We start from the raw sequence: 27,761 nt of genomic DNA on the forward strand, positions 1-27,761 counted from the left end.
AAAAAAAATGCAGTGACCTGGCTCTGTAAACGGGAAACAAATCAAATGGCTCAGACTGAGCCATTCACTATTCCAGCCAAGAGACACATAATGTTAGACTGCAACACAGAAACAACAAAAGGCATAAACCGACCTGGTAGACAGACCTGTTTTAGATTGATCACACATGTAGCATAGTCATTGTAGTCATTCAATTCACGCCCATTTCCATGGTTCCTCATTGTTTCCACAGCTGATTTACAGTGAACTCTAACTACACTGGATACATTTCATGATTTATGAAATCAAAATGAATATGATGATACTGATAATGTAATGATTTTTATTAAATATATCACATGGATCTGTCTGACTGTCTCCTCTCGGTAGCAAGGACCATGGGGTGAGAAAGGGATCTGGGTGAGATCCTTAGTATTTATCAGCCTCTACACTGAGCCTGACTGACAGCATACTGCTCTATAATCTCAATCTATCAACCAACCGGTTTGCAAAACCAAAGCCTAGTTTTGTTTCCTCATGCTTTTCTTTTTTTTATGAATTCACTGTTTATTTATGAAACAGAGCATGACAGTATTATAAAAAACAGCAATAAATCACAATACTTCCATCCTCCCACCCCACCTACCCATCCCAACCTCAGACATGAATCACACATCTCATGGACCCAAAAATGACAGAAAGACCTATGAAAGTGTCAGGCTTTTCTCAGGGATTGAACCCGAGATGCTGGACCTGGGGAACCAGCGCTTAGCCCAGTGTGCTAATGAGAGGACCCAGTTGGAGGATGTTGAAAAAGGATTGTTTACTGCAAAACAGCGGTACTCCAAAACACAGGAGAGCAGTGAAAAATGCAAAAACACAGAAGATACGAATCCGGGGCAAAAGGCCATAAACTAAATAAGCTACTAAAAGTGTAGCTATCAGCGGAACTACGCCCTAGCAGCGAGAGGCGATGCTTGAGAGCAACGCGACAAAAAGCAGTACGAGAACTGCACAGTGAACGAACCTTGAACTCGCGCTAGGCATAGCAAGGAAAACACTAACGACCCGATGAGGGCCACAGAGATTAGCCAGGAATTTATACCCTAGCTCAGGGGTTTTCAACCGGGGGTCCGTGGCCCCCTGGTGGTCCGCGACGGCATTGCAGGGTGTCCGCAATATGTTGATCAGTTAACCATTGAATTTTTTTATTTTTATAAATTCGCTTTGATATTTCAACACATTTCCAGATTACTCTTGAATATCGTGAAAAATCTCGAAGAAATTACACTGACAAGTGCTACAGGCGGAATATGTGTGAGGGGGGAGGGGGCATGGCGACGGCGGTTAGTGATCTACCGGGATAACTGCACATATTTAAGTGTTATAGGCAAAACATCTGTGCAGGGGGAGGGGGCGTGGCGATGTCTAGAGATGTACCCTGATAATTTCACATATTTAAGTGTTATAGGCAGAATATCTGTGCAGGGGGAGGGGGCGTGGCGGCGGCGGTTACAAACACGCATGCGCGTGCAGGCACATCAGTGGGCCGCAAATTACTTTCTAGTCAGAATGGTGGTCCCTGGGACAAAACCAGTTGAAAACCCCTGTATGCTGTCCTCCACCTGCGTTTCCTTTTAGCAGGCTTAGACAGCTAGCTAACACTTTTCCTGAATGAATAAAGATGAACTACAAGTCTTGATTTTTTGTGTTTACTGTGGTTCCCCTTCTGCACTTATTCATTACAATACATAAATACCACGTAACACAATGTGGCACAAAGATAGCATGAATGCGAGAGCTAGCATCGTTTAGCTGCTATTTTCTAGCTTTGAATTCGTCATTTATAAACGTACATTCAACATATTTCCAAAAATGTCTAAACGGCATTTATACAACAACAAAACACAATATAATATGCACTTACAGACAAATACTATCCAAAGCTCTCGCGTGGAAGAATGCTCTTCGAGGATGACTTCAGCTTAAAGAAAACCAGTGTGTTCTCTCCTGGTACAACTCGATAAATGAAACCCAAGCTTGCGCGTCTTCCCTTGTGTGGGCTGTCCACTAGGTGGCAGTATTTACTTATCTCTAGCTACTAAAGCTACTAAATGTAGGTTTACTTACAGAGGGCAGAACACCCTGCCTTATTGTATCTAAAGTTCACCTGTGCAGTTTCCAGTTCAGAACCTCTCTTTTGTCAGTCTGAAAAGTGTGTTAATAACGTGGGGGTGAAAACATTGAATAGACAATTTACCCACTAACTTACACCCTCACAGAAATGATATCTAATCAGAAATCATTTTTTGTCAACAAACCGTTTCTGGTTTCTTGGAAGTCTTTGTGTACACTTTCTTTCATTTGTATGATCTGTTCATGATCTACAATGATTAACCTTAGGTAGTTACTCTTCCAATGTCCTTCATTACCTGGTTAATAAGTAAGTGCATTTTAAATCAGAATGCATATAAACCGGGGCTGAACAGGTCTGAACAGGGAGCTGAGAGGGACCGTGTCCTCTCTCGTGAGACAAATAGAGGAGCAGAAGACTAAAGGTAAAGCACAACACAGTAGTTAGTAGTACACAGGGTACAAGCAAAGACTACGAATGTAGCCAGTATAGAACTACGGAAAGGAGTTCTCTTAACGATTACATCCATCATCTACATCTTACATTAATTTTAATAGCACCTGAGTTGTCTGTTTGTGTGTGTGTGTGTGTGTTTGTGTGTGTGTGTGTGTGTGTGAACACATTTTCATTTCTCTTCCAGGGCTGCGGGACCTGAGAGATGCCATGTCTGACCTCAGGAGCCAAATGGAGGATCACAGGAGGACAGGTAACACACAACAGTTACTAGTATAGGTAACATATATCAGTTTTAGCAAAACAGACATTTTAACACAGCTTTATAAATGCCCCATTTACACCTGGCACAACAGTTGCTGGTAAAATAGGTAAAATATAACAGTTTTAGCTAAATGGTTTAATGAATGCCAGACATATTAACACAGCTTGATCAATAATGAGTTCTCCACAATTACAACATATGGTAATAGGTAGACAAGTACACTACACAGCTATTCTGACTTGATCTGAAGTGCCCAAAGCATTCATGATTTACTTTGTGTTTCAGAGCAAGTAGCATTTGGAGCATCACTGGGACCTCATGGAAATCAGGGTCCATATAACACTGAGATTACCCTGGTTTACAAGGTCGTTTTTGCCAATGCTGGGAATGCCTACAACCCAGCAACAGGTATATGTATTACAATTTGCTGCCAGTTAGCACCTGACTGAGATTAGCAATGTAATTAGGATGCAGCCCTGTTTTGGATTATGCATTATGTGCTGTTCTGATGGTCACAGGTATCTTCACTGCACCAGTGAAAGGAGTCTACTACTTCAGCTTCTCTGGTCATAATGTCTCCAGCAAGCCCATGGGTCTCAGACTAATGAAGAACGGCCATCAGATGGTGACAGTGTACAATCATGCTGCAGGTAATCGCTATGAGACCGGAACCAATGGGATGAACCTGCAACTAGAGAAGGGAGACCACGTGTACATGCGGCTTAGGGCAAACACCTGGATTGTTGACAATATCAATCACCACAGCACTTTCATTGGCCATTTGCTGTTTCCACTGTAAGAATACGATGGTTATCTACCCTGTTGTACCCCGGTGTGTATTGTTTTAAATGGTCATGTTAGCTTCTAATTGTTTGAGAGCAAGAAAATGAAAATTACAAATACCTTGATACCACACACTGTAGATGTGTCAAAGTCAGCCAAGGCATTTTTTTTTCTTTTTGATATTTTGATATTGAAGGTGTCACTGCTTACTAAGTAACTTACAGACATAGTTACAAAGTTACATACCATACAATTATGAGTAAATGTTTTGATGAGGGAAGTTTTTTTTTTTTACTAATGACTGATATATTTTCATGTAATGTATATCTGTGACATTGAGTGCGTTGACTAAAGAATGTGAATACTGGGAATGGGCTTCACTTTTGCATTGTTGAAATATTATGCTGTTGCTATATGCAGTAAGCCCTAATTGTCTCCTGAGTGGATGAAATGAAAGATATGTATATGTATTATGATTGTGTTGTTGATCAGATAATAAACTATTTAAATAAACCTGTTACTATCTACAAAATAACAGCGAACACACAGATACCTGAAGAACAAGATATGTTATGACACTAAACAGTCGTAAAATGTGCAGTTTAATCCCCAAGTGGCCAACAGAATAAAACAACAACAGAAAAAGGTACTGTATCATGGTCCACAGACTGAGATTCTCAAAATGATCTTTCAAACCACAGGGTTATAGGCCTACTCATCTGCACCTACCAAGCCTCTCTCTCCCTGGCTCTCTCGCTCACTCTAACTGTGCATGAGTTCTATGCTGTAAGCATCTTTGCCTATACGTGCACAGTATATTTAATGTATTCCAGAATGTAGTTACCACTCTTAAAACATAATACCACAAAATTTAAACCTTGTTTAGTTTGAAGAAGCTTTTGAAGACCCAACTCTTCAGAGAGCACCTCCCCTCCTAACTGGCACCTGACTAGCGCTTAACTTGCACTTCAGCAGTTACATTCCTGCACTTCTTTTTACTTTTTTCTAGGTCGTTGTTTTTCTAATTCTCATGTAAAGTAGTATTTATTGTTACACCATGCTTTTTATTGCTCTTAGCTTGACTGTTCTCTCCCTTGTACGTCGCTTTGGACAAAAGCGTCTGCTAAATGACTAAATGTAAATGATCCAATTTTTTCAAGGCATGGTATTTTTGGAGAAAACAACTTTAATGTTCCTTGGTTGTCATATTTCATTGTTACAAGGTGAGGAAGACACACGTGCAATTCACAACACAACACTTCCTTGTTCCTGGGTTATCATGTTTCCTTGTTCCTTGTACAGCAGTCTTTAGCATCAAAGATTAGAACTTGTTTGTCCTTGTGGGGAAAATCACTTGACAGTATGCCATAACAGTCATTCTGTCACACCCACACAACACAACATATTACATTTGACAGCGATAAGAAAAAAGATAACTGATATGTTTTGCCATGACTGGATACTCTGATCGATGACTTTGCTGAACTACTTTCAGTTAACTACATTTTTGAAAACATTTTTTAAACAGGAGATTTTCACATCCACATAGATAATAACATGGACAATAATACCGAAGAACTCTTTGCACTTCTTGACACTTTTGGTCTCTTGCAGCATGTTAAAGAGACTACCCACACCCAAGGCCACACTTTAAATATGGTTACTTCTAAAGGTCTCAACATTTCTTCTGTTGTGATTAAGGACCTAAGGACCCTTTCTGATCATTTTTATGTCTTCTTTGACTTACTGATCACTCTTGAGGTTCAAATAAGCTCTATCTCTGTTAAGAAAGGGTACATAAACGAGAGTACTAGTGTTCAGTGTATGAAGGCCATAGCTATGTCACCAACACCTCAACCCTCGGGCTCTAAGAAACAAAGACCAAGTCCGAAATCTTCATTCTAATAGTTCTAATAGACTCAGATATCACTTGTACCAACTGTATGAAAGCAATCACCCAAAACAGCTTTAAATCATCTTAAAAATATAGACAGAATCAAGGGTTTGGTGTCCCAAAATAACTAAGAGAAGGTCATCCATGCTTTTATTTCTAGAAGGGTGGACTACTGCCATGGTCTCTTAACTGGTCTTCCCCCAAGAATCATTAAACAGCCACAGCTCATTCAAAATGCTAGAGTTTTATACAAGATCAAGAAAACAGAGCACATTACTCCAGTTCTAAAATCCTAACATACAATTAGTCACAAAATAGATTTTAAAGTGCTACCACTAGTCTATAAGTCACTGAATGGTTTGGGCCCAGAATACAACTCTGATAAGTTTAAAAATGTAAAACTGAGTAGGGCCTTAAGATCCATGGATTCAGATCAGCTAGTAGAGCCCAGAGTGCTAATCTAACATGGTGAAGGAGCATTTAGCTGTTATGCTGCATACAACTGGAACAAACTGCCAGAAGATGGGCCCCAAATGAAGCAATATTTTCATTTAATAATATTCTCTTAATTTAATAATATCACTTCTTATTATGTGTGTATATACTGTATACTGAATATATCATCCTTTGTTGATTTGCACGCTGAGGCGATTTGCTTTGTTTCAGTTCCTTTTGCTTTTCTTTATGTAGCTAAAGCACAATGCCTCTGTGAATGAAATGTGTTACATAAATAAACTTGCCTTGCCTTGCAGCATGTCATGATGTAAAAGCTTTTCATAGGGTGAAAATAAGGACACGGAACTACATAGTTCACAGCCTGTGCCACTCACGGAAACAAAAGGGGAGTGTTCCAAGAATGTGGTTTAGTGACAAACCTAAGGTAAGTTAAGATTTAAGATTTAAGATTTAACACCATTTTCAACAAGAATGATCATAAGATTATCCCTCTCTCTGCTCTGTAAATTGCCATCACCTAATGACCTTTGACCCATGTTCCGTCTTCAGTATAACCTACTAGCCACTTTGCCCAGGTCAGATGCACACCCGCACTCTAACTGCCTGGATTATACAACATTCAGTCTCTCACCAACCAAACTCCTGACCATAAACAAAACAAGATTTTTTTACATCTTAGCCCTGTTAGGATTTGTTTTCATCTGTGTATTCTGTCCCTCTGGGAGAGGAGGTGATGTTTAACTGCTCTGTTGCACAAGATTGTTAAACTGACTGATCAATCCTCCTTTGAACTACTGGCTGTCAAACTCTGTGGATCTATACACTGTTGTTGCAGTACTGTAAAGGTCACCTAAGCCATCAAAAGTGTTTCTGAATTTCTGAATTTCTGAACTTTCAACTATGTTTTATGGATGATGGCAACGACAGGCAAGGTTGTAGTTCACTACCTGGGAAATCTCTCTGTTCCAGACAAATATATGTGTATCAGGCCAGTTTGGGCTAGAAATGATGTACATCCATTTTCTTGGATATTTCACAAAAGATCATCTTGGGAGTCAACCCATCCACTTTGCATGTGGTTTCTGGACCTGGGTAAGGCTGGTGTGTCTGTACCTTTGCTATGTTGTGATGCAGGAAAACTGGACGTGTGTATTAGGACAGTGCAATAATGTGCAGATATCCCCTTTACCTTTTTATAAAAAAACAAGCCCAAATGTTGAGTGTAGATCATCAAGATGAAGTTGCCTGGGCAACAGCCCATTTGCCCTTTTTGCCTGAGCTGCCCCTCAGAAGGAGGTGAATAAATGACAATACAATAACAATTGTGTTGCTTTTGGCCACGGCCAAACGTTTGTTAGATTGTTGATTGCTTTATCAGGACTGCAGTGTGGTACAGCGTTCTCTATATAAGCACCTGTATACGTTTTAATAGTAAAATTTGTCATGCTTTCATCCTTTTATGATTGAGTAAGAATGCCTTGCCCGGCCACACACAAATAAGTGAAACACAGTGGAAAGGAAGGTGCCGTGTTGATATTATGTAAGAAACAAATTCAACTAATTTCCCCTTTAGCTAGCTGTCTGTTCTGTGTGTGCACTCAAAAACACAAAGCCTTGAAGGGAGGCGTGAATTCCATTGGCTTTTGAGTTCAAATATAAATGATCTTTCGCCAGAATCAAGGAGTCTATCAGTGCTTAATACCAGGAGAATATGACTGAAATAGTGTCACAAATGTGTGATTCAACACTCACATCCCGCACTTTGGCAAACAGCTCTTCCAGCCCGTTACAGGATCTCACTAACATAAATCAGTCCCAGCAAACTGAAGTGTTTCCTACTGTCTGAGATGAGCACTTGCTAATCTCGGTTTAGTAGAATGCCATTTTGGTATGTGTGACAGTAGACGAGAAGCAGATGGCAGCAAACGACACCGTGGTTACAGAGATCATTGGTATATCTGCATTTCTCTCAGGAGTACTAAGATCCTTTCTTTGACCATAAGGAAATGAAAATGAATGCAAAGGGAATGTAACAAACATATTAGACACATGTTAAGATGCTAGTGTAATTTATTGAGTAAATAATGTCTTCAGGATTTTTTTGATACATTTGTTCAGTTCAAACAACAATAACTTGAGGATGTTACACGTAGTCTTTTTTTACGAAAGATTCAGAATTTCATTAAAATGGCAACAGAATATAAAGAATTTTTTTTTTTTCAAAACACAAGTGTAACCAAACATTTTGGTGATACATTGCTACCAGCTTGTTTGGAGTGTAAAGTATGAAATTTTGCTGGTTTTCAAATAGTTAACTATTCATACAGCATCTTTATTGCAGTGACATGCTGAACTATAAGAGAGGCCTGCAGTCTGTAATCATTCATATAATTTATCCTTACTGATTTACCATAGAACTACTGATTCAATTAGATCATGTTAACCCCACACACCAGAAACAGAGTGAAGACATCAAAAGAGCAGACATTGCCATTTTACAGTGGAAACAGCAAATGGCCAATGAAAGTGCTGTGGTGATTGCTATTATCATAAATCCAGGTGTTTGCCCTAAGCCGCATGTACACGTGGTCTCCCTTCTCTAGCTGCAGGTTCATCCCATTGGTTGCTGTCTCCCAGCGATTACCTGCAGCATGATTGTACACTGTCACCATCTGATGGCCATTCTTCATTAGTCTGAGACCCATGGGCTTGCTGGAGTGATTATGACCAGAGAAGCTGAAGTAGTAGACTCCTTTCACTGGTGCAGTGAAGATACCTGTGACCATCAGAACAGCACATAATGCATAATCCAAAACAGGGCTAATTACATCCTAATTACATTGCTTATCTCAGTCAGGTGCTAACTAGCAGCAAATTGTAGTACATATACCTGTTGCTGGGTTGTAGGCATTCCCAGCATTGGCAGAAACGACCTTGTAAACCAGGGTAATCTCAGTGTTATGTGGACCCTGACCTCCATGATGTCCCAGTGAGGCTCCAAATGCTACTTGGTCTGAAACACAAAGTAAATCATGAATGCTTTGGGCACTTCAGATCAAGTCAGAATAGCTGTGTAGTGTACTTGTCTACCTATTACCATATGTTGTAATTGTGGAGAACTCATTATTGATCAAGCTGTGTTAATATGTCTGGCATTCAATAAACCATTTAGCTAAAACTGGACGTCTCCACGCTTACCTAGGCCCTGTGCCCCACACAGAGAGCAGAACAGCAGCAGCAGCAACACAGACAGAGCACTCTTCATCATCATGGACGCCTGAGATGGGTTTCCACTCAGGAGTTCACATCCCAGCCTTATATACAGTCCTGTCTGAGAATTCAGGAAACAAAATGTAGGCCAAATTCTATGCAAACCGGTTGGTTGATTTATTGAGCAGTATGCTGACATTAAAAGCTCTTCATAAACGTTCCGCTGCCAACCTCACATACCTCCTTCAAAACCTGCACTCCCTCCCGTTCCCTGCGGTCATCATCAACAGGTTTACTGACACTACTTGACATCAACCTCACCACAATGGATGCCTGGGCTTTCCTGTATGTTGCACTCAAACTCTGAAACTGACTTCCTCCTCACATCCATGCACTGGACTACATTCAGAACAGCTCTTAAAACTCTCCTATTTAAACTAGCATACTCACTCTAACAGCATCAGCTACATTTTAGTTTACAATTTTGATTAAAGTCATTGCTGAACTATGCTCTCTCCAGCATCCAGCATGACAAAGCACTCTCCATCATCATGGACGCCTGAGATGAGTTTCTGTTCAGGAGTTCTCATCTTAGCCTCATTTACAGTGCAGTCAGAGAATTCAGGCTGTCTTAGAAAAGCAGGAAAACAAATTAAGTTCACTGAGAAACAGCGTAGAGTTTGGCTTGCAGTCTTAACAGCTGCAAAAAAAACGTATTATACAGAGGTGGTTACCCCCACATAAACTTCCCATTAAAAAATGGTTGACATACTTTCATGATGTTATACTGATGGAACTCTCTACAGCTAGAATTCATAATGCTAAGGCTACAACAACACCGATGTGGGAGAAGAGTGCCAGGATGGTCACTGAATGGATGGGTGATCATATTTGAGGTCACTTCACATGTTTTACTGTCGTGCCTTTATTTGATTTATTTTGCTTTGTTTTTCCACTATACTTTCTGTCACGACTTCGGGCAACCATTTGGCACATTGGCGGCCTCTGGTGGCCATCATGAACTCATTTGTGTCCACATGTGCCTTTGTTGTCTTTGTGTGCCCCCACCTGTTCCCCATTGTGATTTGTGTTCTCACCTGTTCCCCATTGTGTGCTCTCACCTGTCTGGCTAATCTCTGTGGCCCTCATCGGGTCGTTAGTGTTTTCCTTGCTATGCCTAGCGCGAGTTCAAGGTTCGTTCACTGTGCAGTTCTCGTACTGCTTTTTGTCGCGTTGCTCTCAAGCATCGCCTCTCGCTGCTAGGGCGTAGTTCCGCTGATAGCTACACTTTTAGTAGCTTCTTTAGTTTATGGCCTTTTGCCCCGGATTCGTATCTTCTGTGTTTTTGGATTTTCTACTGCTCTCCTGTGTTTTGGAGTACCGCTGTTTTGCAATAAAGAATCCTTTTTCAACATCCTGCAACTGGGTCCTCTCATTAGCACACTGGGCTAAGCGCTGGTTCCCCAGATCCAGCATCTCGGGTTCAATCCCTGAGAAAAGCCTGACACTTTCATAGGTCTTTCTGTCATTTTTGGGTCCATGAGATGTGTGATTCATGTCTGAGGTTGGGATGGGTAGGTGGGGTGGGAGGATGGAAGTATTGTGATTTATTGCTGTTTTTTATAATACTGTCATGCTCTGTTTCATAAATAAACAGTGAATTCAAATAAAAGAAAAGCATGAGGAAACAAAACTAGGCTTTGGTTTTGCAAACCGGTTGGTTGATGGATTGAGATTAGAAAGCAGTATGCTGTCAGTCAGGCTCAGTGAAGAGGCTGATAAATACTATAGGATCTCACTCCAGATCCCTTTCTCACCCCATGGTCCTTGCTACCGAGAGGAGACAGTCAGACAGATCCATGTGATATCTTTATTAAAAAGTATTTAAAACGTAGATAGCAATAGCATATCGTATTTAATTTGCTTTCATAAATCATGAAATGTATCCAGTGTAGTTGGAGTTCACTGTAAATCAGCTGTGGAAACAATGAGGAACCATGGAAATGGGCGTGAATTGAATGACTACAATGACTATGCTACATGTGTGATCAATCTAAAACAGGTCTGTCTACCAGGTCGGTTTATGCCTTTTGTTGTTTCTGTGTTGCAGTGCACTCCGTCCAGCATTATGTGTCTCTTGGCTGGAATAGTGAATGGCAGTCCGAGCCATTTGATTTGTTTCCCGTTTACAGAGCCAGGTCACTGCATTTTTTTTAACCCGACAGCTAGTGGACCATGAGGAGCAATTAGCTGAATCTGACAAAAAGTGTATGGGATTAGAATCCTAGACACTCTCCTCCTGCTGAGTCGCCCGCCAGGCCGCCCACCAGACACATGGCCCATGTTTGGCCGCCCGCCTGGTCGGCCACCAGATACGCTGCCCTTGTTCGGCTGTCCATCCGGCCAGTCGCCTGACCCTGGGCTCCTGTCCAGCTGTCGTCCCCCCGTCCGTGCCGTGGACCCCTCCGCCCACCCTATGTGGAGTGTTGTTTTATGGCCTTTGGGCCGTCTGGAAGCCGGCCCTTAGAGAGGGGGTACTGTCACGATGCTGGCACCAATTGCCACGTATTGGGACATTGGCGGCCTCTGGTGGTCAAGGGACAAAGAAATGGACTTGTTTTCGCACATGTGCATTTGTTTTGATTTGATTTGTGTGTTCACCTGTTTCCTGTTATGTTCCCTCACCTGTTCCCCATTGTGATTTGTGTTCTCACCTGTTCCCCATTGTGTGCTATAAATACCTGGCTAATCTCTGTGGCCCTTATCGGGTCGTTAGAAGTCTTTCCTCAAGGACATGCAGCCATCGCAAGCACTCAGGTGCCGCTAGTCTTAGCTAGTTCCGGTTGGTGTCTTGTTGCGGTTCTCACACCGCTTCTGTCTCTCGTTGCGGTCCCTAACCGCTTTCGGCTTCTTAAAGCCTTCATCAGGTAGCTATTGTGAAAGCTACATTTTGTATCTTGTTTAGTTTATGGCCTTTTGCCCTGTTCATATCCTCTGTGCTTTTGGATTATCTCCTGAGTTTGGATTATCTTCTGTGTGTTTGTTTCTCGCTGTTGAAGCATCCTTGTTTCTCAATAAAAGAACCATTGAGAACATCATCCTGCCATTGGGTCCTCTCATTAGCACACTGGGCTAAGTGCTGCTTCCCCACATCCAGCATCTCGGGTTCAATCCCAGAGAAAGCCTGACAGTAGAGGCTGATAAATACTATAGGATCTCACTCCAGATCCCTTTCTCACCCCATGGTCCTTGCTACCGAGAGGAGACAGTCAGACAGATCCATGTGATATCTTTATTAAAAATCATTAAATTATCAGTATCATCATATTCATTTTGATTTCATAAATCATGAAATTCATCCAGTGTAGTTAGAGTTCACTTTAAATCAGCTGTGGAAACAATGAGGAACCATGGAAATGAGCGTGAATTGAATGACTACAATGACTATGCTACATGTGTGATCAATCTAAAACACGTCTGTCACTGTAAGGTTCATACCTTTTGTTGTTTCTGTGTTGCACTGCACTCCGTCCAACAGATAAACATTAGGTAAGTATGATATCAGTAAGCAGCACTAATCTCTGTGTACCAAACACAGGCTAGTGTTTTGTTTTCTAACATTCAAACATTCTGATGCTCAAATGAGTTGTAATTTCATTGTGTATGAAAAGCACGTAGCTGTTTTCTCCGTTATCAGAAGAAGTTTATGGGTAGTCTAACCTATGGTGGTGACTGTCAATGCCCCTTGCCAGTGTGACCCCTGTGTATTCACACACTTTGCCCATGATGGGTGAGGGGTGAAGCATTCCACCACTAAAGATTCCCACCACACCGCTGGGTATATGGAAATACATATAACTACCAATGTACACTGGCTCCCTATATCACAACGGATTCACTTTGAAATCGTATTATCGACACTTAAAGCTCTTCACAAACTTTCCGCTGCCTACCTCACATACCTCCTTCAAAACCTGGAAAGTTAAGACAATATAGCATGCTACTGCACAGCCATCTCAGGTGCCAACACTAAAAGACAGTCTGTGCTGCTGCTGCTGCTGCTCTGCTCTACCGTCTGTTTGGGGCACAGAGGACGAGTGAAGGAGGAGACGACCAGGAGACCAGCGTCCTCAAGCAAGCAGGTGGTGCCGGAGGGGGAGAAGTGAGTGAGGAAAAGCCTTGATAGCTCTGTCTACAATTTGGGCTTTAAGCCCAGGAACTCAAGACCAGCAACTTTGCACTGGGCTACAAGAACCAGAGCAAGAGGTCCTGATGCATTTACTATGGGCCATGTGACCAACCAGGTCTTGGACCTCTGGTCCTGACCATTCAGCTGGAATTCAGTGTAAATGCTCTTGGTTAAGCCCTGTTTAAGCCTAGCCCAGTACAGTATAAATGCACCTGTTTAAGCCCTGTTTAATCCTAGCCCATTACAGTGTAAATGCACCTGTTTAAGCCCTGTTTAAGCCTAGCTCAGTACAGTGTAAATGCACCTGCAAGCCCTGTCTAAGCCTAGCCCATTACAGTGTAAGTTCGAGCTCCAGGTTTGGCCAACAGTAGCTACTGTGTCGCTGACTGGGTGGTGATAGAGCTGTGTCAGCCGAGGCAGATTGAGGGTCTTTCCTCGTGAACCAGCTAGAGGAGCAGAGTCCAGATAATGCACAATATAACAGTTATCTATAGTTTTCCAGAACACTCTGGGTCAAAATCATTTCACTGTGTTAATTCACACAACCCATATTCCTACAGAAGGCCCCTAACATATCACAGCTTTAGACAAACAAGCCTTCCCTCTGCCCAGAGAGGACAAAGAAAGTGAACTGGCTGGTGAGCTGAGAGAGACTCTGTCTTCCCTCATCATACTACTAGACAAGCTGAGGAGTCAAGGTAGGGCCCACTCTGACAGTAAGTCTGCAGAGAGCACCAGTGTGAGGCTTCATAACTAGTACCAGTTTGTAAAAAAAATGTACAAAGGATGTCCCAGAACAACAAGAATATGGGGCGCCGTTTGTAAAATGTCGCACGTTCTAAAACCCTGCTCAGTTTTGGTACATTTAGCATTATCATATGGGGAAAAAAGCACAGCAATATTCAAATGTCACTTTTTCAAACATTTAGAGAGATATTCATGTAAGGATACTGTTTGGCAGTGACACAAAGTTGTTGAATAATATAAATGTTTCATCTAAATGTAAATGTTAAATATAAATGTAAATGTTAAATGTAAATGTTAAATATAAACGTAAATATTAAATGTAAATGTTAAATGTAAATGTAAATGTAAATGTAAATGTTAAATGTTCAGTCTACATGTCAGATTTGAAGACTGAACCTTACAATATTTACGGTAATTGGCTTTCATAGTTTTCACGTCACGTCAGATTTGAAGACTGAACCTTACAATATTTATGGTAATTGGCTTTCATAGTTTTCACGTCACGTCAGAATTACCAGCTTGCGGGCAAGAAATACACTCCACAGCTGTCTACCACTGGAATTTATACAGCAACTGACCATCTTTCATTCAAGATTATTTAATATATCCGCTTTAAAATTGTCTGACATAGGTAGTAAAATGCCAGACAGTTGTTGCTCGGTTGGCTGTTCCAATCGGCGAGGAGACAAGCCCGGCTGTTTCCAGCTGATTGTAGACGTCTGCAGGCAGTAAAGTAGCCTTATTTTTGGAGCTTGAAATAAAAGCAGTAACCCTGTTTCAGTCGCCTCATTTATCAGAATAACTACCTAAAACGGGAATAGATCAAGAAATAAAGTCAAGAAACAAAGCATCAACACGATTAAAATTGGATTACCCGGTTTCTGCTCTGAGAATGCGACGAGTACCTAAGCAAGTAGGCTAGGCTACTGTATTTTGTCATCCAACTGGTAATACTACAATGCCAGTAGAAAATACTTGGGAAGATAATTTCAGTTGTCATTCGCCAGACCAGGTGGTTGTACTTGTGTTAACCAGGAAATTGTGTCAAATGATAAAGAACAGTGTTGGGTAGGCTAAAGGCTGCTAGTTAACAGCATGTAGCTCGCTAGCTGGTAGCTAGCTATTAAATGGCAATCATCTTTGCTCTGATAATGAAGATGTTTATTAGTTTTCACCTTCCAGACGACATTGTTATGAACCCATCCCCTTCTGAAAGTTAAATTACTATCTGTGCTTTTGGTAGGCTTTCAGTTTTTGAGGTGTGTAGGGGGACGGATTTTCTAGATAGATGTAAATATCTCCAAACTGGAGCTCAGGCAGGGACTTCTACGACGTTATAGAAATACAAATATCAGCGGGTGCAGTAAAGGGATCACAGGTTACCAAAATGTAATTTTTTTCTAGATATCTCTGTCTGGCTTTTGTGGTATGAACTGTGTTTGATGGCGATCGTAATTGAGTAGGCTGCACTGCTCGACGATGTCCACTGTTGGTCGACATCTTCGCTTTTGCCCGCAAGGTATCCCTTGTAGTGTGTGTCGGCAGGGAAAACGCATTTCCTAAGGAATGCGTGTTGAAACCGGAAGTCGTCACTTTACTCCGTTTGATTAGGACCTTTACTTTTTAGTTGAGAAGTTGTGTTGATCGCCTGACATGCAAACGATCGGTTTTCTTTAAATTATTATTATTTTTGTGAAGTTATACGGCTTATGTGAATAAAGCTATCTACACAACTTTTTATATGTCTACATTGACTCGGTTAGTTGTTCATGTGGTACACGTAGGTCTTAGCTTCAGTTAACGCTTAGACCAACAATCCAATGGAACACATAGTAGCTAGCTAGCCTCGCTGCTAATAAGTATAACGTTAGGTGGCTTAATGCTCAATTGACTTGTTAACCGAACTTTTACGAAGTCATACAACTAAACACACAAGTGACTTGTTAACCTATGTCTACATTGACTCGGTTAGTTGTTCATGTGGTACACGAATGTTGCAGAGTATTGTAGGACTTAACTGAAGCTAACACTTAGACCAGGGGTGGGCAATTCATTTCCCCAAGGGGCCACATGAGATGAGTTGTGGAGGGCCGGACCAATAGGCTGAACTAAATTCTGCTCAATAATAATCTCTTCATAAAAAAACATTAAATTGTATGGTTTTGATTAACTGCTACTGGTAAGAGTAGATGTTACATTTAGGCTATACATTTTTTTTGGTGCAGGCATAATAAAAACGCCAACATTATTTAATCAACATTTAATCAACATTTACCAAAACGATTTTGAAAATGAGCATGTTTTTGCAGTATTAAAGGTGTTCCCAGACGATCAATAGACATGGCACACACACACACACGAGAGCAAGCTTTCAATGCAATAGTATAAGTCTAAAAATGTATAGTAATATCAATTTTTATCAGCGCAAATGGTCGCAGGCACGCCCACACGCACGAATGTAGGTCTACGGAAATAAAAAAAATATCCCGCTTATTATACGGTTACTTGCCAAAACAATAGAAGACATTTCTCCAAAATACCTCTTTTTAATGATTTTGTTGCCGTTTAGTTCTTCACGCAAATGCGACGCAAGCAACCCACCTTCTGACTTCAAGTTTCAATGACTTTCAGTTACGTTAAATGACCGGACTACTTGCGTTGCGGAATGATATGAAAGATGTGCAGATGTGAAGCACAAAACCTGTTGCCAATGACAGCAGTCATACATTTTTCGCAGCAGTGAATATAAAGAAATTACAGACCTGTGAACGTTAGGATGGCCCATTCAAATCAACGGAACTTTTTGGAACATTCTGAAGAGCCGTATAATAAGTACAGGTATTTACGTTTGATTCCTAATTTACAATTGACCTCCGCGGGCCGCACAGGGACAGCCAACGGGCCGCAAATTGCCCTTGGGCCGCACTTTGCCCAGGTCTGACTTAGACCAACAATCCATTGGAACACATAGTAGCTAGCTAGCCTCGCTGCTAATAAGTATAACGTCAGCATGCTAATATGAATAGACCCATTATAGTCAGGTGGCTTAATGCTCAATTGACTTGTTAACCGAACTTTTACGAAGTCATACAACTAAACACACAAGTGACTTGTTAACCGAACTTTTACGAAGCTATATGACCAAACACAAAGCTAGCACTGTTAATTCCGCTATAGCTAGCCAGGTCAATTAGCTCGCCTAAGATACTGCAATTTAAGCTAACCAATTACCTAATTTCCCCCAAAACCCATCGATTACGTGTGTTTGTGATGTGTAAAATATATCCATAATCAGTCATTCAAGTTATTAACGTTTATTTACCGCTAGCGATTATACGACACAAGGGTAATTCAATCGCTATTAATGTTGAACTTGAACTTCAACAACGTCACACAACATTAAAAGTCCGGCATCGGCATGGTTCCTAAAGAATAAATCAAAGGTCATTGTCCATTTCTGTTGACAAGTTTTATCCAACCAGAGACCGGAGTAAAGTGACGATATCCGGTTTCAACACGCATGTTCTGTCGTCAAGTCTGACATGTAGAGTGAACATTTACATTTACATTTAACATTTACATTTACATTTAACATTTACATTTAACATTTACATTCAGCATTTGAAATTTGTATTTACATTTAACATTTACATTTAACACTTATATATAACATTTATATATAACATCGAACATTTACGTTTATATTTAACATTTACATTTACCATTTACATTTAACATTTACATTTATATTTAACATTTACATTTAACATTTACATTAACATTTAACATTAACATTTAGATGAAAGATTTATATTATTTAACAACTTTGTGTTACTGCCAAAAATGATCCTTGGAAAAGTTATCGCATGAATTTACATGAATTTATCTCTAAATGCTTGAAAAAGTGACATTTCAATATTGTCATTGTAATGACTTTCCTAGTCAACTATAGTGTACTTATTCACTATTATATAGCATCAGTATGCAAGACAACTCTGAGTGACGACCGACCACATTTGGTTATAGTTCTACACTGGTTTATTTCTTAATGCATACATCTACTATTAAACATAGCATAGCATCCCCTACTGGTGTGGTGTGTCAATGCTATTACCAATACATCACAACTCCTCCCCACTTATTCTATTACCGACTATATCAACTGCAGTAGATCTAAGGGAATAACATAGAACCAAACTTGACAAAGTTTCCTTGAGAACAATCTTTGATCACATCATTCATTTTTGTTTTTTAACTTATATACACAACATGTCTCAGACCAACAAAATATCTAAACTAAGGATCGGGGTAGACTGCCCCATCACCTTGAGTGTGTCAAGGGATTATTCTGCCCTTTGCTTGAGACAACACTCTCTAACTGAACAGATAACAAATCATTCACCAGTTGATTAAAGAGTCAGTCTATCTGGTGGTTTGCGGTTCCGGCTCGGGAACCTGCTAAGTGTCTGTTGGGGTGTTGCTGGAGTGTCAGTGGGGGCGATGTCTGACTGACCTGATGGAGGATTGTCCCCCTCCCTGACTGGGATGGAGGCTTCCAGCTCTTTACCTGTGTCGGAGGGGTCTGGCAGGCTGTCAGTGCTGAGTGTCGGTGGTTCATCAACTGGAGATTGGATGATGTTGGGATGGCAAGACAACATTTGATCTGCATGCCGGTTCCACCTATGTGTTGATCCAACACTGACCTGGTACGATACTGGGCCAGCCTGAGATGTAACGGTTCCTGGTGTCCACTTTTCCTCCCCCTACCGGTAATCCCGGACCAGGACTGGATCGCCGACGCTGAAAGACCTAGATTTAGAGTGCACAGCTCGGTAACTGCGCTGGGCGTCTTGTGCCTGATCCACCACCGCAGCCACACTCGGTTTCAGCAGATCCAGACGAGTGCGAAGCTTGCGGTGTAAAAACAGCATGGCTGGTGCTTCCTGAGTAGTTGAATGGGGAGTGTTCCTATATTGAAGCAGAAAAGCATCCAGTCGCCTCTGAACTGATGAAGTTCCCTTTGATGATTTAAGAGAATGCTTAAAAGTCTGTACAAAGCGTTCAGCCAGACCGTTCGTTGCCGGGTGAAAAGGAGCCGAGCGCACATGCTTAATGCCATTTGACTTTAAAAAGGTGGCAAACTCCTCAGATGTGAACTGTGGCCCATTATCACTGACAAGCACCTCTGGTACTCCATAGTGGCTGAACAGACCTCTTAATGCCTGGATAGTCTTCGCTGAAGTGGTTGCTTCCATTAAGATGACCTCTGGCCACTTGGAGTGGGCGTCGACCACTACGAGAAACATGCGCCCCTCATATGGGCCAGCAAAATCAACGTGAATACGCTGCCATGGGGCTGTGGGCCATGGCCATGGGTGAAGAGGAGTGAGGCATGGTGTTTTCTGCGTGCGCTGACACGGCAAGCAGGTCTTGCATTTCTCCTCGATTTGAGCATCGAGGCCCGGCCACCACACGTAGTTTCGCGCCACGGCTTTCATCTTAACCACTCCGAGGTGCCCTGTATGAAGTTCCTCTAACACCTGTTTACGCAACTTTGGAGGCACAATTACTCTATTACCCCACAGGAGGCAGCCCTGACTCGTTGTCAGCTCATCCTTCCGTACTAGATATGGCATCAGGCTACTGTCAGAGCCTTTGGTGGCCGGAAAACGGCCAGTTGACACCATCTCCATGACTTGTGAAAGTGTGATATCCGACCTGGTTTCTCTTCTTACATCAGTACAGCGAATTGGTAGACATTCTAGGTGGTTAACAAGGAACGTGTCAATTGTCCCTGGTTTTTCCTTATGTTGCACAGGAAGCGGCAGGCGAGACAAACCGTCAGCGTTGCCATGGTCAGCAGCACGTCTGTACTTGATAGTATAGTTATGTGCTGCTAGTATGAGTGCCCATCGCTGCAGTCTCGCTGCAGCCATTGAAGGAATTGCCTTGCTAGGGCTCAGTATGGTCGTTAAAGGACGGTGATCTGTGAGCAAAATGAAGTGCCGTCCATACAGATAAGAGTGAAAACGCCTGACTCCAAAAATTATTCCCAAGGCTTCTCGTTCAATTTGGGCGTAGTTTTGCTCAGCTTTGCTCAGCGTTCTAGAAGCGAAGGCTATGGGTCTTTCTTTACCACCTGGCATTCGATGGGAAATGACCGCTCCAACTCCATAAGGCGAGGCATCGCAGGCCAGAATCACAGGAAGTTGTGGATCATAATGGGTCAAATTGCTCTTGCTAGAGAGCTGCTCTTTTGCCTTGCGAAATGCCTCATCACATTCCTTTGACCATTCCCACTTAATGTCTTTGTGCAGTAGACCATTTAAAGGGTGGAGAAGCGTGGACAGATTCGGAACAAAGCGTGCATAGTAATTAATGAGTCCTAGAAAAGAGCGCAACTGGCTTGTGTTGGTTGGCAATGGAGCATCCACAATGGCACACATTTTGTCAGGTGACTTGTGAAGTCCTGTTGCATCAATGATATGGCCTAGGTACTCTAGAGAGTCTCTGAAAAACTCACACTTCTCCTTTTGGACTCTTAGTCCGAATTTTTCCAACCGACTGAGTACGGCCTCCAGGTTTTCCAGATGATGGGCATCATTTCGGCCTGTGACGAGGATGTCATCAAGAAAGCAGTGAACATTGGGGAGCCCTTGTAGCACTTGGTCCATGATCTTTTGAAAAATTGAGGGTGCAGATGTAATTCCGAATGGTAAGCGATTGAAGCAAAACATGCCCTTGTGAGTGGTGATGGTGAGATATTTCCGCGAGTCTTCACTCACAGGCACCTGCAGATAAGCCTGTGATAGATCCAGTTTGCTAAAACGAAGTCCTCCAGACAGCGATGCAAACAAATCCTCAATGCGAGGTATTGGATAATGTTCAACGCATAAAGCTGGATTTACTGTGACTTTGAAATCCCCACAAATTCTCACGCCACCATTCTTCTTAATGACAGGGACAATGGGGGTCGCCCAATCACTGAATTGAACTGGGGAGATCACTCCCTGTTGGAGCAATCGTTCAATTTCCGCTTCTACTCTTGGTCTTAATGCGTATGGGACTACACGCACTTGACAAAACTTGGGCTGTTGATCCGGTTTAAGTGTCAGCGAAGCTTGAAAGCCTTTTAGAGTTCCTAAATTTTCACTGAAAACGTTTTCATGGTGATTTAGGATGTCTTTAAGAGTCTCCTTGGCTTTGGGCAATGTTTTCACAGTCTTGATTTCACGCCAGTCCAGCCTTATGTTCCTTAGCCATTCACGACCAAACAGTGGTGGTGCATTCCCTTTCACAACATATAAGGGCAATCGAACTTTCTGTTTATTCAATTTCACCCATACTTTCAACATTTCCTCGGGAAGCAGCAACTCTCCTGTGTATGTTTTCAACACTACATCAGTCTTGCGCAAACGTATCGGGGCGAATTTGGCTTTGTAAAGCTCCAGTGAAATCAAAGACACAGCTGCTCCAGTGTCAAGCTGAAGATGCTGCATTGCCTTTTCTTACTGCCATCACTGCCTCAGTGTCGCTAACTACTGCTGAAACCATGTGCAATCTTAATTCAGAGTCTGAATCAGAATCCCCTTCACTTTCAGATGAGTTGGCCTCAACCTTATTCATTTTTCCTGTCCTAGCAGTTCCATGCTTGTGTTTCATTTTTGCCTCATATCTTTGCTTTGTGTATTTCTGATCACTCCTTTTCTTTTTACATAAACGAGCAATGTGGCCTGTTTTCGTGCAATTGTGGCATTGCTGCTCCCTAAAGTAGCAATCCCGTTCGTTGTGATTTGTCTTGCCGCATCGAAAGCATTTGTCGCCCCCTTGTGGCGATGAGAACGACACAGCGTGCACTTTCAGCGAACTTTTCAAATGCTGAGATTCTTTTGCTACAGCTTCCATCGACATTACAGTGTCTACAGCACGCTGGAATGTGAGCATTTCCTCAGTCAAAAGTTTCCTTTGAACATTTTCATTGCTTAGTCCACACACAAGTCTATCCCTCAAAGCATCCAGCAAATAAGCGCCAAAATCACAATGTTCTGAGAGCTTCTTCAGAACAGCCACATACTGCGCAACACTCTCCCCCTCCTCCTGATTACGTTTGTGAAAACGGAATCTTTCCGCAATAATAATGGGCTTCGGAGAAAAGTGAGCATTTAGAGTGTCCACTATATCCTTGAATGTTTTAGTTGCTGGTTTAGCAGGAGCTAGCAAGCTACGCAGCAATCCATACGTAGTGGCTCCCATTACACTCAAAAACACAGCCACAAGTTTCGCTTGAAGGACATCATTAGCACTGACAAAATGTTCAAACCTCTCGACATATGTCGACCATTGCTCCGTGGCTTCATCGAAGGCATCAATGTGTCCGATGAGCGCTGCCATTTTCGCATTCGTTCCCTCTTGAATATCGCGTTGGGGCTCAATCACGTCTCTCTCTTCCTCATCCGACGGCATGAGTAGGTTACCTTTCTCGTCGCCAATTTGTAATGACTTTCCTAGTCAACTATAGTGTACTTATTCACTATTATATAGCATCAGTATGCAAGACAACTCTGAGTGACGACCGACCACATTTGGTTATAGTTCTACACTGGTGTGGTGTGTCAATGCTATTACCAATACATCACAGTCATGCTTTTTTTTCTCCATATGAAAATGCTAAATGTACCAAAACTGAGCAGGATTTTCGAACGTGCAACATTTTACAAACGGCGCCCCATACAAGAACAATCCTAATAAATACTCTTATTCACACGTATATTTCTGTGATCATACTGGAGTTTCTGAAACACTGAGTTCCAGGCATGATCCAAGAGCAATATTTTCAGCATTGTTGGGTAGGTCACAGGTATCTTCACAGTGCCAGTGAGAGGAGTTTACTACTCCATCTTTGGGGATGAATCGGATGTTGGAGCCGGGAGATCAGGTGCACATACACAGGTGCCTATGACTGGATTTTTGATAATGAACATAAGCTCAGCACAACTTTGACCTGACAATTTGTTTGTCAGGTACATGTTAAGATCCATGTTAAGACTAATGTATTCCGCTGCAGGACTGTGACCACTTTACCACCCAACGGGAGACCATTCAAATGAACCCAAACATGACAAAGAAATCATCTTCTAATGCAATCACACTAAATCTATTTTCCTGCCCTTAGTTTAACCCTTACATAGAAAAGCACAGGTAGAAAACCAGAGACAAGTGATAGAGATAAGAACACCAGCAGGGGTGTGAGAAACTCAACCAAATGGAACAATTTGAAGGAGTTCTGAAATGTTGTTAGAGGCACAATCTAACAACAACTAACCATCCAAAGATTTCCGTCCTGACAAGATTGTTGTCAGTTCCCAGGCCTCCAGCCAGCCCTCCAGGCTCAGATGATACAGGTCTGACAGGTTTGCTTGGTAAGATTTGTTTTTATACACCATTTCCTGTTCCCTTTGAAATGTATGTATATGTCTAAGTACTTGTTATTAACAGCGAGACTTACCAAATCATGGCAGACACACACATCTTAGTGGGCTATGTAGGTAAAAGCTAACGGACTTGCCTGCTGAATGGGCAAGCCGGTGGCTGTGGGTGAAGAGGAGAGACGCCACCTGGGCCCCAAAATAGCATCTGTGGCGCAGAAGGGTTAAAGCAGAGGGGGGCACATCTGGGACGCTAGGTGTTGCCGATGAGCCCTCTGGAGGTGTTGTGGGCCTATCATCGAAACACCGGAGAAGGAGGGTGCCCACCTGATGACTCCACTGAGGCTTTCTAACCCTTTTGTCCCACAGACAGCACCATGACTCTTACCCGGAAACACCTTGCATGTCTGCGTCAACCCACTTCACATCTCAGGAGTGCAAATCAACCAGGGATTGTAAGACCTAGTCCTAAAACAGAACCAAACCCCAACAACAGCACAGTTGTCACTGATGAACTTGTGGCAGAAGGAGAGGGGAAACAATCAGGAACATGGCAGAGTAAATCATACATGTATCAGGATGAGCATGCTAGCACACATGTGGTCAATGTACACTCTACATACAAACATAACATTGTATATAATGTTATATACAAAATTGGTGGGGGGGTGGGGAGAGAGCTTTCAAGTATTGCAGAACAGCTTGGTGGGTATACAGTGTGCTCGTAAGGTTTCTATTGCAAAGGTAAGTCAATTAATGGAACAAAAAACGATGTTGATTATTTACATTGGAGGAAAATGCTTGCACAGAGTATGGGGTAGAATAAGTGTATGACAGTGTGGTGGAGGTGAGTAGGTGTCGTGAGGGTTTCTACAAGTAGATCAGATGGAGAGTCTGGAGAGACTACAGCAGCATCCCATAGCAAAGATGTTTTTAGTATAGGTAAAATATATCAGTTTTAGCAAAACAGACATTTTAACACAGCTTTATAAATGCCCCATTTACACCTGGCACAACAGTTACTGGTAAAATAGGTCAAATATAACAGTTTTCGCTAAATGGTTTAATGAATGCCAGACATATTAACACAGCTTGATCAATAATGAGTTCTCCACAATTACAACATATGGTAATAGGTAGACAAGTACACTACACAGCTATTTTGACTTGATCTGAAGTGCCCAAAGCATTCATGATTTACTTTGTGTTTCAGAGCAAGTAGCATTTGGAGCATCACTGGGACCTCGTGGAATTCAGGGTCCATATAACACTGAGATTACCCTGGTTTACAAGGACGTTTTTGCCAATGCTGGGAATGCCTACAACCCAGCAACAGGTATATGTATTACAATTTGCTGCTAGTTAGCACCTGACTGAGATTAGCAATGTAATTAGGATGCAGCCCTGTTTTGGATTATTCATTATGTGCTGTTCTGATGGTCACAGGTATCTTCACTGCACCAGTGAAAGGAGTCTACTACTTCAGCTTCTCTGGTCATAATGTCTCCAGCAAGCCCATGGGTCTCAGACTAATGAAGAACGGCCATCAGATGGTGACAGTGTACAATCATGCTGCAGGTAATCGCTATGAGACCGCAACCAATGGGATGAACTTGCAGCTAGAGAAGGGAGACCACGTGTACATGCGGCTTAGGGCAAACACCTGGATTTTTGATAATCAAAATGACCACAGCACATTCATTGGCCATTTGCTGTTTCCACTGTAAAATGGCAATGTCTGCTCTTTTGATGTCTTCACTCTGTTTCTGGTGTGTGGGGTTAACATGATCTTATTGAATCAGTAGTTCTATGGTAAGTCAGTAAGGATAAATTATTTGAATGATTACAGACTGTAGGCCTCTCTTATAGTTCAGCATGTCACTGCAATAAAGATGCTGTATGAGTAGTTAACTATTTGAAAACCAGCTAAATTTCATACTTTACACTCCAAACAAGCTGGTAGCAGTGTATCACCAAAATATTTGGTTACACTTGTGTTTTGAAAAAAAAAAAAAATCTTTATATTCTGTTGCCATTATAATGAAATTCTGAATGTTTCGTTAAAAAAAACTTCATATAACATCCTCATGTTATTGTTGTTTGAACTGAACAAATGTATCAAAAAAATCCTGAAGACATTATTTACTCAATAAATTACACTAGCATCTTAACATGTGTCTAATCTGTTTGTTACATTCCCTTTGCATTCATTTTCATTTCCTTATGGTCAAAGAAAGGATCGTAGAACTCCTGAGAGAAATGCAGATATACCAATGATCTCTGTAACCACGGTGTCGTTTGCTGCCATCTGCCTCTCGTCTACTGTCACACATACCAAAATGGCATTCTACTAAACCGAGATTAGCAAGTGCTCATCTCAGACAGTAGGAAACACTTCAGTTTGCTGGGACTGATTTATGTTAGTGAGATCCTGTAACGGGCTGGAAGAGCTGTTTGCCAAAGTGCGGGATGTGAGTGTTGAATCACACATTTGTGAAACTATTTCAGTCATATTCTCCTGGTATTAAGCACTGATAGAATCCTTGATTCTGGCGAAAGATCATTTATATTTGAACTCAAAAGCCAATGGAATTCACGCCTCCCTTCAAAGCTTTGTGTTTTTGAGTGCACACACAGAACAGACAGCTAGCTAAAGGGGAAATTAGTTGAATTTGTTTCTTACATAATATCAACACGGCACCTTCCTTTCCACTGTGTTTCACTTCTTTGTGTGTGGCCGGGCAAGGCATTCTTACTCAATCATAAAAGGATGAAAGCATGACAAATTTTACTATTAAAACGTCTACAGGTGCTTATATAGAGAACACTGTACCACACTGCAGTCCTGATAAAGCAATCAACAATCTAACAAATGTTTGGCCGTGGCCAAAAGCAACACAATTGTTATTGTATTGTCATTTATTCACCTCCTTCTGAGGGGCAGCTCAGGCAAAAAGGGCAAATGGGCTGTTGCCCAGGCAACTTCATCTTGATGATCTACACTCAACATTTGGGCTTGCTTTTTTATAAAAAGGTAAAGGGGATATCTGCACATTATTGCACTGTCCTAATACACACGTCCAGTTTTCCTGCATCACAACATAGCAAAGGTACAGACACACCAGCCTTACCCAGGTCCAGAAACCACATGCAAAGTGGGTGGGTTGACTCCCAAGATGATCTTTTGTGAAATATCCAAGAAAATGGCTGTACATCATTTCTAGCCCAAACTGGCCTGATATGATACACATATATTTTTCTGGAACAGAGAGATTTCACAGGTAGTTGTGAACTACAACCTTGCCTGTCGTTGCCATCATCCATAAAACATAGTTGAAAGTTCAGAAATTCAGAAGTTCAGAAACACTTTTGATGGCTTAGGTGACCTTTACAGTACTGCAACAACAGTGTATAGATCCACAGAGTTTGACAGCCAGTAGTTCAAAGGAGGATTGATCAGTCAGTTTAACAATCTTGTGCAACAGAGAAGTTCATCATCACCTCCTATCCCAGAGGGGCAGGATTTACAGATGAAAACAAATCCTAACGGGGCTTAGATGTAAAAAAAAAAAAATCTTGTTTTGTTTATGAGTTTGGTTGGTGAGAGATTGAATGGTGTATAATCCAGGCAGTTAGAGTGCGGGTGTACATCTGACCTGGGCAAAGTGGCTAGTAGGTTATGCTGAAGACGGAACATCTCAAAGGTCATTAGGTGATGGCAATTTACAGAGCAGAGAGAGGGAATAATCTTCTGGTCATTCTTGTTGAAAATGGTGTTCTTAAATCTTAACTTACCTTAGGTTTGTCACTAAACCACATTCTTGGAACACTCCCCTTTTGTTTCCATGGATGGCACAGGCTGTGAACTATGTAGTTCCGTGTCCTTATTTTCACCCTATGAAAAGCTTTTACATCATGACATGCTGCAAGGCAAGGCAAGTTTATTTATGTAGCACATTTCATTCACAGAGGCATTGTGCTTTACATAAATAAAAGCAAAAGGAACAGAACTGAAACCAAGCAAAGCGCCTCAGCGTGCAAATCAACAAAGGATGATATGTACAGTATACAGTATATACACACATAATAAGAAGTGATATTATTAAATTAGGAGAATATTATTAAATGAAAATATTGCTTCATTTGGGGCCCATCTAACATCTTCTGGCAGTTTGTTCCAGTTGTATGCAGCATAACAGCTAAATGCTCCTTCACCATGTTAGATT

The 27,761-nt window shown here is 41.7% G+C and overlaps 3 protein-coding genes across 3 annotated transcripts; 2 read left to right on the plus strand and 1 right to left on the minus strand.

The window, feature by feature from the left end:
* The first annotated feature begins 2,482 nt into the window (after positions 1-2,482).
* LOC116218430 (complement C1q tumor necrosis factor-related protein 3-like) lies at positions 2,483-3,840 on the plus strand. Its single transcript, XM_031560099.2, has 4 exons — positions 2,483-2,537; positions 2,754-2,819; positions 3,117-3,239; positions 3,350-3,840. Exons 2-4 carry the CDS (start codon positions 2,777-2,779, stop codon positions 3,628-3,630), a joined length of 447 nt encoding a protein of 148 aa, XP_031415959.1. The 5' UTR covers positions 2,483-2,537; positions 2,754-2,776; the 3' UTR covers positions 3,631-3,840.
* Positions 3,841-18,363: 14,523 nt separating this feature from the next.
* Positions 18,364-21,171, minus strand: LOC105892123 (uncharacterized protein K02A2.6-like). Its single transcript, XM_031559927.2, has one exon. It carries the CDS (start codon positions 20,845-20,847, stop codon positions 18,874-18,876), a length of 1,974 nt encoding a protein of 657 aa, XP_031415787.1. The 5' UTR covers positions 20,848-21,171; the 3' UTR covers positions 18,364-18,873.
* Positions 21,172-22,571: 1,400 nt separating this feature from the next.
* LOC105912787 (complement C1q-like protein 2) lies at positions 22,572-25,262 on the plus strand. Its single transcript, XM_031559396.2, has 3 exons — positions 22,572-22,575; positions 24,749-24,871; positions 24,982-25,262. The coding sequence occupies exons 1-3, from the start codon at positions 22,572-22,574 to the stop codon at positions 25,260-25,262; spliced, it is 408 nt and encodes a 135-aa protein (XP_031415256.1).
* Positions 25,263-27,761: the final 2,499 nt, after the last annotated feature.

Source organism: Clupea harengus, chromosome 22, assembly GCF_900700415.2.
Source record: "Clupea harengus chromosome 22, Ch_v2.0.2, whole genome shotgun sequence".
Taxonomy (NCBI): Eukaryota; Metazoa; Chordata; class Actinopteri; order Clupeiformes; family Clupeidae; genus Clupea; species Clupea harengus.